The sequence below is a fragment of the Neoarius graeffei genome, chromosome 22, assembly GCF_027579695.1.
Source record: "Neoarius graeffei isolate fNeoGra1 chromosome 22, fNeoGra1.pri, whole genome shotgun sequence".
NCBI lineage: Eukaryota > Metazoa > Chordata > Actinopteri > Siluriformes > Ariidae > Neoarius > Neoarius graeffei.
In genome coordinates, this window is record NC_083590.1 from 1,630,066 (window position 1) to 1,647,961 (window position 17,896).

Consider the following 17,896-nt stretch of genomic DNA (forward strand, 5'->3'; position numbering starts at 1 on the left):
GGCTTTCCACTAAGGCTCATACTAGCCAGCCATGACCAATAAGTAGCCGCCGGGGGGGTGAGAGAGAGAGAGCAGCCCCGCCCCTCTCTGCTCCCTGAGTGGAGCTCGTCGCCTTGGTAACGGTGCAGGTGCAGGGAAGAGACACAATATGACAAGCAAAGAGCGCTTTCTCTCAGAGTTCCCTCTCCTCCAACAATGGCGATTTACACGGAAACGGAAGGAGCTATTCAAAAACTTCTTGCACAGTGAGCGCTTCAAGGCTCTCATAAACACATTGATGTATTTTTTTGTCCCTAATGTAAAAAATGTGGCCACTAGAGCGAGTTAAAAACAAGTGACTTTTCTGATTTTGCAGTAAAAGCGCTGCCAGGTTTATAATGGGAGTCTATGGGGGAGCGTGCCTGTCCTCTCCTTACTTTCAGGCTTCTCATTCAAAAACTGTAAATCCTATCGCTCAGGGAGACACATTGTGTGAATCAGGACAAGTGTGGCTACAACTTTTGAGAAAATTGTGTGTGTAGAGTGAAAATTGTGGCTGAAAACACAGTTTAAATGAGAAAGTTAGAGCTTTTTTTTTTCAAGCTGCCTCCACTCTAAACTCCTGAGCTCTACTGGTGTGTAACGCCATAGACGCCCATTATAAAGCCTGAATTTCTCCAGGTGTGCTCATGGTGTTTGATCTGCGACTGATCAAAAAGTATAGAACCTAGCAAAAAAGTTGAATGCCAGATCCACACAGGAGAATTTTGTCTCCGTTTTAAAGTTTGAATCATGTCTCTAGGTGAAAGACAAAAGCGTTATCTCTGCTTCTGTTCCCTCCGCCGGCCCTGACACACTACTGCCTCCGCCGAGTGCGCGCGCACACACCGCATGTCGGGGCGGCGGATGAGTTACTCTCCCTGATCAACGAAGTCGGCGGGGAATTTGTGGTTATTATCGGTACAAACAGCGCGAATCACAACTTAAATGAGTGCGGTTCAGTTTGACATTATTGTCAGTCCGTTAGATAAACATTTAATTTTATTAAAATCAAAAATTAATATTTAGAGCCTGTGGGCTACAAAAATAGTCATTAAAGTAGCCGGCTGGACTTAATTGTGTAGTCGGCTGTATGGCCTCAGCCGGCGCTTGTGGAAAGCCCTGGTTATACTCGTTCACCAACTCAATATGCTGCAATACTTCAGGCTTTCCCACATGCATGTTTCAGACAAAAACTGAACATATGGAGCCCGAACCGAGCACCAAACGTGTTCGGAAACCCCAAAGATTTCTGGAAAGCTATCGGGAGAGGTGGCCTTGTCTCACACGGTCGCAGTTACCCAGCCACGCATTCTGCACGATGTGCAAGATTGATATAGACATCAGTCACCAAGGAGCAACAGGTGTGCTAACACCGTCCCACACACGCCCGTTAATAAGAAGTTTTAGCTAACTGGAAGGCAGTGCGTAACACTTTTACTGTTATGCACGGCCTTCCTATATTTGTAACAGAAACGGTTGTGTTTCACGTGTACTCAAGAGCTTCCTAGCCGTTATTTTGTGCATTTACAACACCAACAGTACAGGCTAGTTCTTCATTTAACTTCGAAGCCATCACTCGAGGTCGCATATTCGATGCGGTAACCAACGAAACCTGATTACAATTGAAGAGTTCAGATGCAAAACCCTCTAACTCCACTTGACCACTTTTTGAGAAAAAGGCCATTTTTTATCAGGCCTTTGTATTTAAGTATAGAAACCTAGATTAATTTGAAATCACAAGGTTATTAGTTAGGGAAAACACTGTGTTAATCTCACAAATGTTACTTCAGCAAAATTACTGTTTTTAACAAATATTTTCTTTCTTTTGCGTCAAAACCAGCTAAATCCATAGGTTCTTTGTGTGCAAAAACCTCTAAATCCATTTTTTCCTTACAGACATGGGTAAGTGTTACAAAATCACCAGAGATACAACTGGAAACATTGAAAATTAGTCTGCCACACATATAGGGTGGTTGTAATAGTGATGGTGGTGTGGTTGGCACATTCATAGCTAAGTTAATGGACCTATGATCATGAGATAATCGTGTCATGTTTTTAAGCAATACCTAAATAAATACCAACACTCCTCTTCATAAATGAAGGCAAAAGGCCTGTCATGTCAGCATTTAAGAAATTCGAAATCCACACAGTTTAAACAACGCCAATAGGTTTATTTTCTTCACATCAGCAGACTTTTGCTTTCCAAGCAAATGATACAAAGTACTAAACCAAATAAAATACACTGGAATAATACTGAAGTGCAATAAAAACCTGGTGTAAACAACATGAAAATCTTAACACAAATACATGTACAGTAAATGCAACAAGCAATATTCTGCCAAGAAGGGCAAGTTTAAGTTAGTAACATTAACAACATTGACACAATAACTGTGATAATAATAATAATAATTTGATTTGATGGTAAATAATATTATTTATATTATTATTATTATATATGGGGCGGCACGGTGGTGTAGTGGTTAGCGCTGTCGCCTCACAGCAAGAAGGTCCTGGGTTCGAGCCCCGGGGCCGGCGAGGGCCTTTCTGTGCGGAGTTTGCATGTTCTCCCCGTGTCCGCGTGGGTTTCCTCCGGGTGCTCCGGTTTCCCCCACAGTCCAAAGACATGCAGGTTAGGTTAACTGGTGACTCTAAATTGAGCGTAGGTGTGAATGGTTGTCTGTGTCTATGGCCGAATCCCATTTCACCCCTTGGACCAACCCCTTGGCCCTTCCCCTCCATTTTGCGCGTTCACGTGAAGGGGTAGGGGTATCCCAATCCCAGTTAACGCGGAGGGGTAGGGGAAGGGGTAGGGCTTCTGTACCCCTCCAAACGGAGATTTTCCTGGAGCTGACTCCGAACGAAGGGGTTTGAGTGATTTCCCACAATGCCATGCGGATTTCAGCGAGATTTCATGCGGATTTCAGAAAGATGGCGGTTCCCGCGGCGAAAGATTGTCATAAATGTATTTTCTCCATTATTTACGTGTTTTAAGTTGTTATCCAGAGGAAACACGCCGCTTGATTTGCTTTCGAGCTGAGAATGAGCAGCGATTTCTGAAATCCAAGCTGCTGCTAAAAAGCTTTGGGAGTGAGTATTGTTTTCGGTTGCTTGACTGCGTACGTTTTGTTCTGTTATTCTCGCTTTTATTGTTTACATGAGTGTTCTGACACCTCATTCTGTCGGATGTGGTGCACGAAGCGCCAAAGATATCCCATTCAGTGGTGTTAGTTAACAAATCACACCCTGCCAGCAGAGATTTCTGGCTCTGCCTCTGGCTCTGACTGTAGCGGCTGGTCGCAGCCAATGACGCATTTGGTCGCGTTTTGCTAACGTAAACGCTGACAGAGGTACGCGATGACGTATGCGATCGTTGAAGGGCTATCCCAATACGTAGGGGTTGAATTTCAAGCCCTATCCCTTGTAGCTCAGTTTCAAGGGGAAGGGCCAAGGGGGAGGGGAAGGGGGAGGGGTAGAAATTAGAATTGGGATTGGGCCAAAGTGTCAGCCCTGTGATGACCTGGCGACTTGTCCAGGGTGTACCCCGCCTTTCGCCCGTAGTCAGCTGGGATAGGCTCCAGCTTGCCTGCGACCCTGTAGAAGGATAAAGCGGCTAGAGATAATGAGATGAGATGAGATTATTATATATTATTAATAATAATATTATTAATATTAATATTATTTTAATTATTATTAAAATAATAATTAATTTGATGGTCACGTCTCTTTGTCGTCTCTTCCCCTCGTCATCAACTTGTTCTCTCCTCCGCTTAACCGGCATAATATTCAAGTGAGACAGAAGTATAGCGTCCTGTTCAACCTTATCTTTGGATGTGTATAACTGTTTTTTGAAGTAAGCCAGGTCGATCTGAGTTAAGCTTACCGCGGCGCACATCAAGCTGTTGTGATGGCAGACTATTCCATTTTCAACATTTTCGCCGCTATATCGCTTCATTTTCGCTAAATTGCGACCATGATTTTCCACAACACGACGTTTCCTCCGCCCATTCACTGTCTGGAGGACAGGTTCATTCATGCCATCGTAATTCATGTCGGTATTAGCTGCCATTTCGCGAAAATCTTCCTGTGAATAAAGTGTTCCTGACGAAACTGTTTACAAACGTTATGGCACGCGAGTCCAGGTCACGTTCTGATTGGTTGTTGAAAGTAGAGGCTTTTGCTGCTAAAGTGAAGTGGCGTTTAGAGGTTTTTGATACTAAACCGATATTTTAGACAAGACAGGGAGTGGTTTTTATGTAATTTTTTTACAAAAATATTTCAGTTACATATACTAGATGTAGACAGGATTCACACAACATCATTAACTCATTTTTCACAGAGATGGCGTTTAGGGGGTTTTGCATCTGAACTCTTCATTTCCTCTCGCGCTCTCATTGAATCACTATGATAAGGACCACTTTACTGATGTGCTCAACAAAACGTAGCATGTTGTATATGTTAAGGGCAGTCGGTAACTTCTGTCAACGGTAGCCTAGAATGTTTGCAGATGATGTGAAGTCGAAAATTGGTCATCCCTCTTATGAAAAAACCTGCGTGGTACTGCAGTATCAAATGCTTTTTTCTACAGTATTACTGCAGTAAATGTAATATTTCGAATGCAATAGTTTGCGCATGAAAAAGGCAGACTACAAAATACTGCAGTGTACTGTATAATGCAATATTTTGGACGTGTGTGGGGTGGGGGTCTGCACAGTGCAGGAAAAAAATGTCAGTTTCCCATTTATACACTGCATTTTTTTCCCATAAGGGCCTTATAAAAGCCTGGGTCTGTAATGTTTGTTGTGCTTTTCAAAACGGAAGGAAGTTCCCAAGAGCCATCAATAACAGTTTCCCAAAGTCTATCAATAGGAATGTTTTACAAAACTGGACTATGTTCCCAAGGTCAATCAATAAAACTGGATTGAAAGTGTGTGTTTGGTCTGCTGGTTGTGGTCTGTGGGGGCGCATGCGCGCCGGGTTGGGGTGAGGTTGACGCGTGGGGGGGGGGGGGGGGGGGGAACTCATGAAATTGTAAAATTGTACTCATAAAATTTTTTCAAGGTTGGCAGGTATGCTTTTTGAATGTGTTTAACTTTTCTTATATATCTGCATATGATGTACAAAAGGCACTTATAAATTTGAATTGTAAAAAGTCTGCTGGTTCAGATCAGATTGAGCCATACTTTCTTAAGCTGGCTGCAAGATTGATAGCTGATCCTGTTTCTGCTATTTTTAATCTAAGTTTAAACAGCGGCGCTATTCCAAATTCTTGGAAATCTGCACTTGTCCTCCCACTGTTAAAGGGTGGTGACCCTACTAATTTGGACAATTATCGTCCTATTTCCAGTCTATCCGTCATGGGTAAATTATTTGAATCACTTATAAATGAACAAATAAAGCATCTCTTAGCTGATCACAGTTTTAAGCCCCATGCAGTCTGGTTTTAGACAAGGGCACAGTACTATTACTGCCGTAACGTCAGTCACGAATGATATTATTACTGCTTTAGACAACAAAAAATTGTGTGCTGCTTTATTCATCGATTTGTCTAAAGCGTTTGATACGGTTTGTCATGATCTTCTTTTGAACAGATTGAAAAGTATAGGTTTCAGCCCTTCTGTTATTAAGTGGTTCTTTAACTATTTGAGTGGTAGAACTCAGTGTGTAACTGTTGATAACTGCACCTCATCCTCTCTAGAGGTAAAAATGGGTGTGCCCCAAGGATCAATTCTAGGCCCCATTTTGTTTTCTATCTATATAAATAACTTGGGTGCGGGACTAAGTCCCACAAAAGTACATCTTTATGCAGACGACACAATATTATACACTTTTGCTTCATCAATGCAGGAGGCTGTGAACTACTTACAGTCTGCTTTTAACAAGGCTCAAAATTCCCTTGTAGGACTTAAGTTGGTGCTAAATGCTAAAAAAACTAAATTCATGGTCTTCACACGTTCACACACACTTTGTAATGACACTATTTGTACTATGAATGGAACACAGTTAGAAAAAGTATCCTCCTATAAATACCTAGGAATATGGTTGGATGATAAACTGTCGTTTAGTACACATATTGAGTGTCTCTTAAAAAAACTCAGACCCAAATTAGGATTTTATTTTAGACAAAGAAAGTGTTTTCCATACAAAGCAAGAAGAAGGTTGGTAGAGAGCACCGTCTTATCAGTATTAGACTATGGTGATATGATTTATATGCATTCCTCACAATTGCTATTGAAAAAATTGGATGTTTTATATCATTCTGCCTTGCGTTTTATCACAGGAGCAGCAAATAGGACTCACCACTGCTTGCTATATGAAATGGTTCAATGGTCCTCTCTCTCTCTCTCTCTCTCTCTCTCTCTCTCTCTCTCTCTCAGGAGAAAGTTTCACTTGTTGATTTTTACTGTGAAAGCATTAATGGGTAAATTACCACAGTACATCTCAAATCTGCTTTCTTATCACATTAGTATTTATAGTACAAGGTCTACAAATAAGATATTATTAATCACACCCTCAATAAGGACTGAACTGGGCAAGACCTCTTTTTCCTTCTATGCACCATACGTTTGGAACGAACTTCAGAACACACTACACCTAGAGACACTTCCTTCTGTTAATACTTTTAAAAATCTTTTAAAATCAGCTCTTACAGAGCAGTGCCATCGCTTTTAAATATGGTGCCCATGTGTCTACATTTTTTTTTAATCCTTTTATTGTTGTTTAGTTTGTGTTTTATCTTAGAATTTATGTGAGTCTTGTCTTCTGCAGTCTCTTGTCTTTAGTGTCCTTGGCTGTACTGTCAGTTGTTTTTGTTATGTTTATGAGATTTGTCTTGTTGTGTTCCTTTGACTTGGTGTATTTAGTGTATGTTCCATGTTTAGTTACAGCACGTATTCCACTGTTTTGTGTGCTTTGTAGTCTGATTTAGTCTTTAGTGTTTTGGTAGTGTTGTCCTCTGTCTTTGTGTTTTTTTAACTTGCTGCCACTTGGCCAGGACTCCCTGGAAGAAGAGTCACTGTGACTCAACAGGACCTTTCCTGGTTAAACAAGGGTTAAATAAAATCAGGACTGTGTGTGACACCACTGATACCAGTTCCTTACTTTAATTATCTTCCTCTTTCATCTGGGACATTTTATAACCACAGAACTGTAAACATCTCTCTCTCTCTCTCTCTCTCTCTCTCTGTCTCTGTGTAGGATGTAGTGTTTGAGGAGGAGGAGGCAGTAGCTGAGCGTGCAGTGAGTGTAATTAGGAGTTTTCTGATGGATCAGCAGAATTGTAGCTCTGTTTCTCCATCACTGCTCAAACCGTCAATACTACAGATACTGCCCAAACTCAGCTGTGATAGCAACACGGGTACACACACACACACACACACACACACACACACACACACACACACACGAGCTACAGATATTATTGTGCTGAAATGTAAGTGAAAGGGAATGTTGGTACTCCTGGAGTTGAAGTTTCATCCCCACCCCTCCCCCGCAGTAGTCCATGGTGTGTGTCTGATGTTGGAAGTCCTGGTTGTGGTGCAGACTAACTCTACAGTTCACACTGATATGGACCACACTGACTTCAAACTGCTGTATCACAGTGAGCGCACACACACACACACACACACACACACAGTGCATGAAAAGTAAGACTTGCGTATTAGACTAATTGTGATAGAATTATACTAAGAGACACTACAGATGATTACGTGTGTGTGTGTGTGTGTGTGAAGTCAGTAACCTTGTTGGAAAGACGAAGTGCAGTAACACAGAATATCTGCTACCGGCCTTAAACTACCTTTACTGCTGTCTGGCTGTGTCTCATACACACATTGCTGACCAAGGTAACACACACACACACACACACACACACACACACCTATTAAACAAATAATCACTGCTATTCTGGAGTAGGAACAGTGCTGATGAACCATTCTGTGTGTGTGTGTGTGTGTGTGTGTGTGTGTGTTAGCTGTATCCATGTTGCTGTGTAACACAGGTCTGATGGAGTTATTACAGACTCTGTTGGATCTCTCTCAATCCTCCTCATCTTCAGCTTCATCACCCGTCATCTGCTGCTCCCTCCTTCTGCTCAGCTCCCTCATTACTCTACAACACACACACTCTGCACAGGTCTCACGCACACACACGCTTAGAAATATTCCTTAATTCATGTCTAAGTGTGTGTGTGTGTGTGTGTGTTTTTTTCAGGTCCATAAGAGTGTGTGTTTAGATTTAGAGAGTGTTTTGAGAACCCTTATGTTCTGGAAGAGACACACTGACAGTCTGCTGCTAGGTACAAAACACACACACACACACACACACACACATCCTGAATATGTAATGATGTAATGCGTTAGAGTAGAAACCGTAAAGTTACAGCTTCACCTCTGGCTGATACTGGAGACTCCTTCCAGGAATGTTACAGAAATATGTTTCGACAAAACACTTCACCATATCAGTGATTACACGCATTTAATTACTTTGCATTATTTATTCCGCCTATTTATTTATCTGTAATTGGCATTGATGGTGGACAGCAAACTGAGAATTTCCTTGTGCAAGAGGACGTGTCCTTACTGTGCATATGACAATAAACACTGAACTTGAACTGAACTTAATTTATGTGGAACATCTGCTGTACACGTCCCTGTGAATGAGCCGTTACTATAGAAACGATAACCTGTTAGAGTGAGTGCATTAATATAAGCCTGTACTACTGTCAGAGCTGCTCCTATAGAAAACTAATCAACACCTTCTGACCAATCAGTCCAGAAACATACGGTACAGACACAAGCCTTGGATTGCTTTTTTTTTTTTTTTCCTCGTGTGTGTGTGCAGCGAGTACAGTGCGTCTGCTGCAGGCGGTGTTGGATGTGGACCTGTGCTCTCCTCTAGTGTGTGTGTCCGAGTGTGGGGAGCTTCATCCGCTCAGCTACAGAGGAGCAGTCAGCTTCACCACAGCACTGCAGAGTCTGCTGCTGCAGGCACACACACACACACACACACACACACACACACACACCCCGTCTTATTGAATTATAGTAGATGTGCAGTCATTCTGTTTTCGTACTCCATTAGCTGAAGTTTGATGTATTGTTTGTGTGTGTGTGTGTGTGTGTGTGTGTGAAACAGAAGCAGGAGATGCTCAGTGTGTCTGTTAACTGTCTGAACTCATTCATATGCTTCCTGAACAGAGGGAGACCAGCTATGGGTATAGTGTGTGTGTGTGTGTGTGTGTGTGTGTGTGTGTGTGTGTGTGTGTGTGTGTGTAAATTATTGATTGTGCGGGTTACTACAGAGCCACCACTTCACTTAACTTTGCTGTGTGTGTGTGTGTAGTTCAGCATGTGGTGTGTCAGCCCTGGAATCGTTTCTTGCTCTACTGTCTGCTGAACTCAGGCGAATATCTCACACTCCACCCAGCAACACTCGACTTCCTGACTCTGGTAACACACACACACACACACACACACACACACACACACACTGTTTCTCCACAAAAATATTAAATGGAATAATTTCAGAGAGCAAAATACAAATGATTATAAAGCTCAACAGACAGTTTGGTGTGTGTGTGTGTGTGTGTGTGTGTGTGTGTGTGTGTGTGTGTGTAGCTGGTTCATTGGTCTGGAGACACGGTGCAGTGGGAATCAGACATCGTGTGCGTGTGTGAAACTGCTAAGAGGAGAGGAATGAAAGAGTTGAGCGAGAACACCAAACACATGCTTAAACGTCTACTTACTGAGGTAAATACACACACACACGTACACACACACACACCCACACATTCATTTTCTCTCTGCTTCGCCTGGTGGATGTTGCCATGGCAGCAGGATGAGAAAGTCAGCTGAGACTTCTCCATCCTCAGGCACAGATTCAGCTCCTCCTGAGGGATCTCCAGTGTGAGGTGTAGATCATGGGTCTCGTCTTTATCCTGTGCCCTCTCCACCAGGGGGCGTCCCTGTCAGGTGCCCAGCCCACCTCAACTGGTTCCTTTTGATTCACAGGAACAGCAGCTCGACTCCCAGAACCTCCTAGATTTGTGAAGCACCCCACCCACAGCTCCTGGCCGTAGGTCTAGATCAGGCTGAGCTCCAGCCTGAGCTCCTGCTTCACCCTCTCAGACCAGTACAGTGACTGAACACTGCTGGTGCTGACCCGATCTGTCCATCGTACTCTCTCTTTATTTATCACTCCACACTCCGGTCTCTCAGCTCGCCTGACAAGAACATCCCAATGTTCTGGGATAGAACCATAGCTTCAGGGTTTCATCCACACTCAGTGGTAAAAGGTGGGTGTGCTGGAGTTCAGATGGAGCCAAGAGAACACCAGCATCTCTGAAGAACATGGTTGTGATACGGTGTCCTTGAGACCCACGGACAGGAAACAGGACTCGGCCTTAACGGAGTCCGATCTCCACCTTAAAAGATTTGGACTTTACACCAAGAGTTTCAGACTCGCTGTACGTGTAGAGGGGCTGGGTTGGACATGACTTTTAATGGCAATTGTTCATTTTTATTAATTTATTAATTTAATATTAATGAATTTGAATGCCAGTGCAACATCCTTGAACAACTTGTCCGTTCTCTCTCTCAGTTTTTAAGGGAGCGTGGGTTGGGCCGTGCCCCACGCTCCCCTAGACTTGGAGGCCGGTAATATACACATGCAGAATTGCCCCAGTTACCCCCGCATTACCCCCTACAGCACACTTCAAGCCACACCCTCTTCAAATCCCACAACACATCTCTGCCGTGTTCACACTTATACCGGTACGATAGTGGTGTAACTGTATCGATACAAAGTATAGCGGTACAGTTTAGTGCATCTGTCCACACTAGCGAGAAACGTTTGCGGTTTTCTTTCACGGTAGTTGAAATGCGAGTGCGCGATATGTTTCCGTGGTTACCGAGTAACTTCCTTCCGAGAATATGGCGGATGAAACAGTGTGTGTGCTTTTTGTTGTCAGTGTACAGTCTGCGTTTCTGGCGGCCATTTATTCAGTCGAATCAGATAAAACGCGCGAGGCAGTTGAGAAAGAAACAGAAAACGAATCTCCCTTTCACCCCCTCCCTTTCTCCCTCTTCCCTTCTCTCTCCCCTCCCTTTCTCCCTCTTCCCTTCTCTCCCCCTCCCTTTCTCCCTCTTCCCTTCTCTCTCCCCTCCCTTTCTCCCTCTTCCCTTCTCTCCCCCCTCCCTTTCTCCCTCTTCCCTTCTCTCCCCCTCCCTTTCTCCCTCTTCCCTTCTCTCTCCCCTCCCTTTCTCCCTCTTCCCTTCTCTCCCCCTCCCTTTCTCCCTCTTCCCTTCTCTCCCCCTCCCTTTCTCCCTCTTCCCTTCTCTCCCCCTCCCTTTCTCCCTCTTCCCTTCTCTCCCCCTCACTTTCTCCCTCTTCCCTTCTCTCCCCCTCCCTTTCTCCCTCTTCCCTTCTCTCCCCCTCCCTTTCTCCCTCTTCCCTTCTCTCCCCCTCACTTTCTCCCTCTTCCCTTCTCTCCCCTCCCTTTCTCCCTCTTCCCTTCTCTCTCCCCTCCCTTTCTCCCTCTTCCCTTCTCTCCCCCTCCCTTTCTCCCTCTTCCCTTCTCTCCCCCTCCCTTTCTCCCTCTTCCCTTCTCTCCCCCTCCCTTTCTCCCTCTTCCCTTCTCTCCCCCTCCCTTTCTCCCTCTTCCCTTCTCTCCCCCTCACTTTCTCCCTCTTCCCATCTCTCCCCCTCCCTTTCTCCCTCTTCCCTTCTCTCCCCCTCCCTTTCTCCCTCTTCCCTTCTCTCCCCCTCCCTTTCTCCCTCTTCCCTTCTCTCCCCCTCCCTTTCTCCCTCTTCCCTTCTCTCCCCCTCACTTTCTCCCTCTTCCCTTCTCTCCCCTCACTTTCTCCCTCTTCCCTTCTCTCCCCCTCACTTTCTCCCTCTTCCCTTCTCTCTCCCCTCCCTTTCTCCCTCTTCCCTTCTCTCTCCCCTCCCTTTCTCCCTCTTCCCTTCTCTCCCCCTCCCTTTCTCCCTCTTCCCTTCTCTCCCCCTCCCTTTCTCCCTCTTCCCTTCTCTCCCCTCACTTTCTCCCTCTCCCCTTCTCTCCCCCTCCCTTTCTCCCTCTTCCCTTCTCTCCCCTCACTTTCTCCCTCTTCCCTTCTCTTCCCCTCCCTTTCTCCCTCTCCCCTTCTCTTCCCCTCACTTTCTCCCTCTTCCCTTCTCTCCCCCTCACTTTCTCCCTCTTCCCTTCTCTCCCCCTCACTTTCTCCCTCTTCCCTTCTCTCCCCCTCACTTTCTCCCTCTCCCCTTCTCTTCCCCTCCCTTTCTCCCTCTTCCCTTCTCTCCCCCTCACTTTCTCCCTCTCCCCTTCTCTTCCCCTCACTTTCTCCCTCTCCCCTTCTCTTCCCCTCCCTTTCTCCCTCTTCCCTTCTCTCCCCTCACTTTCTCCCTCTTCCCTTCTCTTCCCCTCCCTTTCTCCCTCTTCCCTTCTCTCCCCTCACTTTCTCCCTCTTCCCTTCTCTCCCCCTCACTTTCTCCCTCTCCCCTTCTCTTCCCCTCCCTTTCTCCCTCTCCCCTTCTCTTCCCCTCCCTTTCTCCCTCTTCCCTTCTCTCCCCCTCACTTTCTCCCTCTTCCCTTCTCTCCCCCCTCACTTTCTCCCTCTTCCCTTCTCTCCCCCTCACTTTCTCCCTCTCCCCTTCTCTTCCCCTCACTTTCTCCCTCTTCCCTTCTCTTCCCCTCACTTTCTCCCTCTTCCCTTCTCTCCCCCTCACTTTCTCCCTCTTCCCTTCTCTCTCCCCTCCCTTTCTCCATCTTCCCTTCTCTCCCCCTCACTTTCTCCCTCTTCCCTTCTCTCCCCTCACTTTCTCCCTCTTCCCTTCTCTCCCCCTCCCTTTCTCCCTCTTCCCTTCTCTCCCCTCCCTTTCTCCTTCTTCCCTTCTCTCCCCTCACTTTCTCCCTCTTCCCTTCTCTCCCCTCACTTTCTCCCTCTTCCCTTCTCTCTCCCCTCACTTTCTCCCTCTTCCCTTCTCTCCCCCTCACTTTCTCCCTCTTCCCTTCTCTCCCCCTCACTTTCTCCCTCTTCCCTTCTCTCCCCTCACTTTCTCCCTCTTCCCTTCTCTCCCCCTCACTTTCTCCCTCTTCCCTTCTCTCCCCCTCACTTTCTCCCTCTTCCCTTCTCTCCCCTCACTTTCTCCCTCTTCCCTTCTCTCCCCTCACTTTCTCCCTCTTCCCTTCTCTCCCCCTCCCTTTCTCCCTCTTCCCTTCTCTCCCCTCACTTTCTCCCTCTTCCCTTCTCTCCCCCTCACTTTCTCCCTCTTCCCTTCTCTCCCCTCACTTTCTCCCTCTTCCCTTCTCTCCCCCTCACTTTCTCCCTCTTCCCTTCTCTCCCCCTCCCTTTCTCCCTCTTCCCTTCTCTCCCCTCACTTTCTCCCTCTTCCCTTCTCTCCCCCTCACTTTCTCCCTCTTCCCTTCTCTCCCCTCACTTTCTCCCTCTTCCCTTCTCTCCCCCTCACTTTCTCCCTCTTCCCTTCTCTCCCCCTCACTTTCTCCCTCTCCCCTTCTCTTCCCCTCACTTTCTCCCTCTTCCCTTCTCTTCCCCTCCCTTTCTCCCTCTCCCCTTCTCTTCCCCTCCCTTTTCTCTCTTCCCTTCTCTTTCCCTCCCTTTCTCTCTCTCCCCTTCTCTTCCCCTCCCTTTCTCCCTCTTCCCTTCTCTTCCCCTCACTTTCTCCCTCTTCCCTTCTCTCCCCCTCACTTTCTCCCTCTTCCCTTCTCTCCCCCTCACTTTCTCCCTCTTCCCTTCTCTCCCCTCACTTTCTCCCTCTTCCCTTCTCTTCCCCTCACTTTCTCCCTCTTCCCTTCTCTCCCCCTCACTTTCTCCCTCTTCCCTTCTCTCCCCTCACTTTCTCCCTCTTCCCTTCTCTCCCCCTCACTTTCTCCCTCTTCCCTTCTCTCCCCTCCCTTTCTCCCTCTTCCCTTCTCTCCCCCTCACTTTCTCCCTCTTCCCTTCTCTCCCCTCACTTTCTCCCTCTTCCCTTCTCTCCCCCCTCACTTTCTCCCGCTTCCCTTCTCTCCCCCTCACTTTCTCCCTCTTCCCTTCTCTCCCCCTCACTTTCTCCCTCTCCCCTTCTCTTCCCCTCACTTTCTCCCTCTTCCCTTCTCTTCCCCTCCCTTTCTCCCTCTCCCCTTCTCTTCCCCTCCCTTTTCTCTCTTCCCTTCTCTTTCCCTCCCTTTCTCTCTCTCCCCTTCTCTTCCCCTCCCTTTCTCCCTCTTCCCTTCTCTCCCCCTCACTTTCTCCCTCTTCCCTTCTCTTCCCCCTCACTTTCTCTCCCTCTTCCCTTCTCTTCCCCCTCACTTTCTCTCCCTTTTCCCCTCTTCCTCCTTTTCCCCCTCCCTCCTCCCCGTCTCCCTCCCTCCCTCCCCCTCTCCCTCCCCCCTTTCTTTGCTCCATGTAGCTCCACGGTCGTTTCGTTTTCTCATGCGCATTATATTTGTATCGATGCAGAGCCGCTTCATCTGTCCACACTACAGTGAAGTGCTACAGTACCGATACTGTACTGGTATGAAACCCATACATTTGTGGGTTTCGTACCGATACAGTTATACCGCTACAGTACCGGTATAGTTGCTAGTGTGGACAGGTGTTGCGGTACGAAAGTAGTTTCGTATCGGTACAAAATCCCTAGTGTGGACAGGGTAGTAGAGTGGATCAGTGCAGTCTGGTCACTCAGCTGGTGTGTGTGTGTGTGTGTGTCTCAGTGCAGTGAGAGTTCTCTGAGTGAAGATGTGAAACTGAGAGTGGAGAGTCTGCTGGAGTCCCTCGACCATCTGCGCCCTTCAGAGAGCAACACCGGTTGTTTACTGTATCCTACACACACACACACACACACACACACACACACAACACGCTCATCGTATGTGTCCTTAACTGTGTCTCAGTCGAGTGGGATGTTTATCCATCTGCCTCGCTGACTTCACTGTGAATCACTGACTCTGTAACACACGCACTCGGAGTGTGTGTATAGTAATGAAGTTTACTGGTTATAACACATTTTGTTCACCTTTGTTCTTCATATTTATGGACACATTGTAATGTTGTGTGTGTTCTGTTTCTATAAAAATTCTTCATTGTGTGTTTCAGGGTTTTTTCTAGAAAAATTTAGTATGAGGGCGCTCACCATGGCGAGGGAGCGAAGCGGGGGGGGAGATGGTGCCGGTTGTGTCCCCCCCCCCCGCTGTGCAAAGCCTTTGAAAAATGCTCCAATGGGACATTCTGAGGCTATCTGAGAGGGAAATTGTAACAAATTGTCTGTCAACATTGAAAAGAAAGAAGTAAGACCAAAAAAAATAGTGTGTTTCCGGTAACATGAAATACTAAAATAAGGTCGGTAGGTAGGAAAGTTTTGGTTTTTTTTTCTTTTTTTAAATTTTGTTCGAAAAAATTAACACAAGTAAGCATCTTACAAAATAGTATTTTGGCACAGAATCCTTTATACCACACATCATAATAAAATAAGTGTTTTAAATCTCATTCTCATCTCATTATCTCTAGCCGCTTTATCCTTCTACGGGGTCGCAGGCGAGCTGGAGCCTATCCCAGCTGACTACGGGCGAAAGGCGGGGTTCACCCTGGACAAGTCGCCAGGTCATCACAGGGCTGACACATAGACACAGACAACCATTCACACTCACATTCACACCTACACTCAATTTAGAGCCACCAGTTAACCTAACCTGCATGTCTTTGGACTGTGGGGGAAACCGGAGCACCCGGAGGAAACCCACGCGGACACGGGGAGAACATGCAAACTCCACACAGAAAGGCCCTCGCCGGCCACGGGGCTCGAACCCAGGACCTTCTTGCTGTGAGGCAACAGCGCTAACCACTACACCACCGTGCCGCCGTGTTTTAAATCTTTAAACGAATAAAAAAATATGGAAGCGATATTTCATGATATTTTCATGTAATAACGTGAAAACACCTTATCAAGAAATAACGTGAAAATAACGTCCTAGACAAGGGCGGCATGGTGGTGTAGTGGTTAGCGCTGTCGCCTCACAGCAAGAAGGTCCTGGGTTCGAGCCCCGGGGCCGGCGAGGGCCTTTCTGTGTGGAGTTTGCATGTTCTCCCCGTGTCCGCGTGGGTTTCCTCCGGGTGCTCCGGTTTCCCCCACAGTCCAAAGACATGCAGGTTAGGTTAACTGGTGACTCTAAATTGACCGTGAATGGTTGTCTGTGTCTATGCGTCAGCCCTGTGATGACCTGGCGACTTGTCCAGGGTGTACCCCGCCTTTCGCCCGTAGTCAGCTGGGATAGGATCCAGCTTGCCTGCGACCCTGTAGAAGGATAAAGCGGCTAGAGATAATGAGATAACATCCTAGACTAGGCTACTTCCATTAAAAGCAGACGGCCTAGCCTAGCCTACTGTAGAACTTGGGTCGAGCAAAAACATGGCTGAATCCTGAATGACTCCTATTTGTATAAATAGGGGACTACATAGGCGGCAAAATGTAGTGTCTTTCCCTGCCATGGAAGTGCACTTGTATACTGAAGAGGAAGCAATTTGCATTACAGCCTTGAATGAGGATTCAAAATGGCGGCTCGGCTCAGTTTATGCAGGAGGGCTGATAGAAGTGGCGAAACATTTTACTTTTTATCGTTTCTTTCACAACTTGAATGCATTGAAACAAAAAATTATGACAAACTAACGCCGCTTACACTAAAATATCGAGGGAAATTTGTAATAAAAACTTTACGGTCGGCAATTTCGACGCGGAAATTCTCGATCGGTCGGGTTACCGGAAACACTTTTTTTTTTTTATTTGGCCTAATCTTCTGCCCCGGACAGTCTTTGGCTTTCTTCCGCTTCGTGCCGTGGGATGACATCTTTAAATGCCCAAGTGTCAACAAAAACAACTCGCGAACTACTTCTGTCAAAAGCTCCCGCGCCGGTGGGTGAAAGGTCATTCAGTTTCGAGAAATCTCGTGCTACAAGTCAGCTGACCTTGTATGTAACCCATGTCAAATCTCGCGAGAGCAGCCACGACAAGTAAACAGCTAAACAACATGGCGCCTCAGTCTGGAAAACGCCAATTCGGATTGTTTTTGCACCGTCTGGCGGTGTATCTACTATGATTGGAATATTTTTGGAGCAATTATAACGTATTTGATGATCAGACACATTGTCACGTAGTGTTGCTGGGATGTTTTCACGGAGTCGGTAAGGGGGCGCACTCCGAGAGTAAGAGGGCGCAGCGCCCCTGTTCCCCCGTTTAGACGAAAGCCTGTGTTTCATAAACATCCCACGCTCCTCTCTAACCCCTCTGACTGAAAGTGTGTGTGTGATGATGACTGAATTACACGCGGCTCAGTGGTGGATCGTTATTGTTGTGATGAAGGTGTGGCGTTTTATTGTGTTTCATTATGAGTTCTGTAAGCTGAGGTGATCCAACTGTTACTAAAGATCAGGTATTAATTCAAACATGAACATGTGACACATGCGCGCGCACACACTATAGCTGAATGTTCTAGAATATAAATAATAAGTGAAAACACGATCAATTAAAATACAGTACAGAGTGTATGATAAAACCAGTAAGAGACTGTAGAGTGTGTCAGGGTTTGTCAAGCTAAATAATCTGCTGTGTGCATACACTCACTGGCCACTTTATTAGGAACAACCCTACATCCACCTGCTGTTTATTTGATGCAGTTCTCTAATCAGCCGATCCCTTGATGCATCAAATCCCACAGATACAAACCAAGAGCTTCAGTTAATGTTCACAATGTTCAAACATCAGAACGGGAAAAACTGTGATCTCAAAGTGTGACTTTCTTTCACTGTGGTATGGGTGCTGGTTTGATCCAGATGGACTGGTTTGAGTATTTCAGAAGCTGCTGATCTCCTGGGGTTTTCACACACAATAG

General features: G+C 46.2%; 1 protein-coding gene across 1 annotated transcript in view; it reads left to right on the forward strand.

Moving 5' to 3' along the window:
* LOC132871049 (meiosis inhibitor protein 1-like) overlaps positions 1-14,960 on the forward strand; it is a 39,932-nt gene extending 24,972 nt beyond the window's left edge. The window contains exons 22-32 of the mRNA XM_060905203.1: positions 7,216-7,375; positions 7,514-7,618; positions 7,752-7,862; positions 7,991-8,151; positions 8,230-8,314; positions 8,860-9,005; positions 9,154-9,232; positions 9,361-9,467; positions 9,636-9,767; positions 14,729-14,832; positions 14,909-14,960. Coding sequence (XP_060761186.1) covers positions 7,216-7,375; positions 7,514-7,618; positions 7,752-7,862; positions 7,991-8,151; positions 8,230-8,314; positions 8,860-9,005; positions 9,154-9,232; positions 9,361-9,467; positions 9,636-9,767; positions 14,729-14,832; positions 14,909-14,960 — 1,242 coding nt within the window. The remainder of the gene's footprint in view (positions 1-7,215; positions 7,376-7,513; positions 7,619-7,751; positions 7,863-7,990; positions 8,152-8,229; positions 8,315-8,859; positions 9,006-9,153; positions 9,233-9,360; positions 9,468-9,635; positions 9,768-14,728; positions 14,833-14,908) is intronic.
* The last annotated feature ends 2,936 nt before the right edge of the window (positions 14,961-17,896 follow it).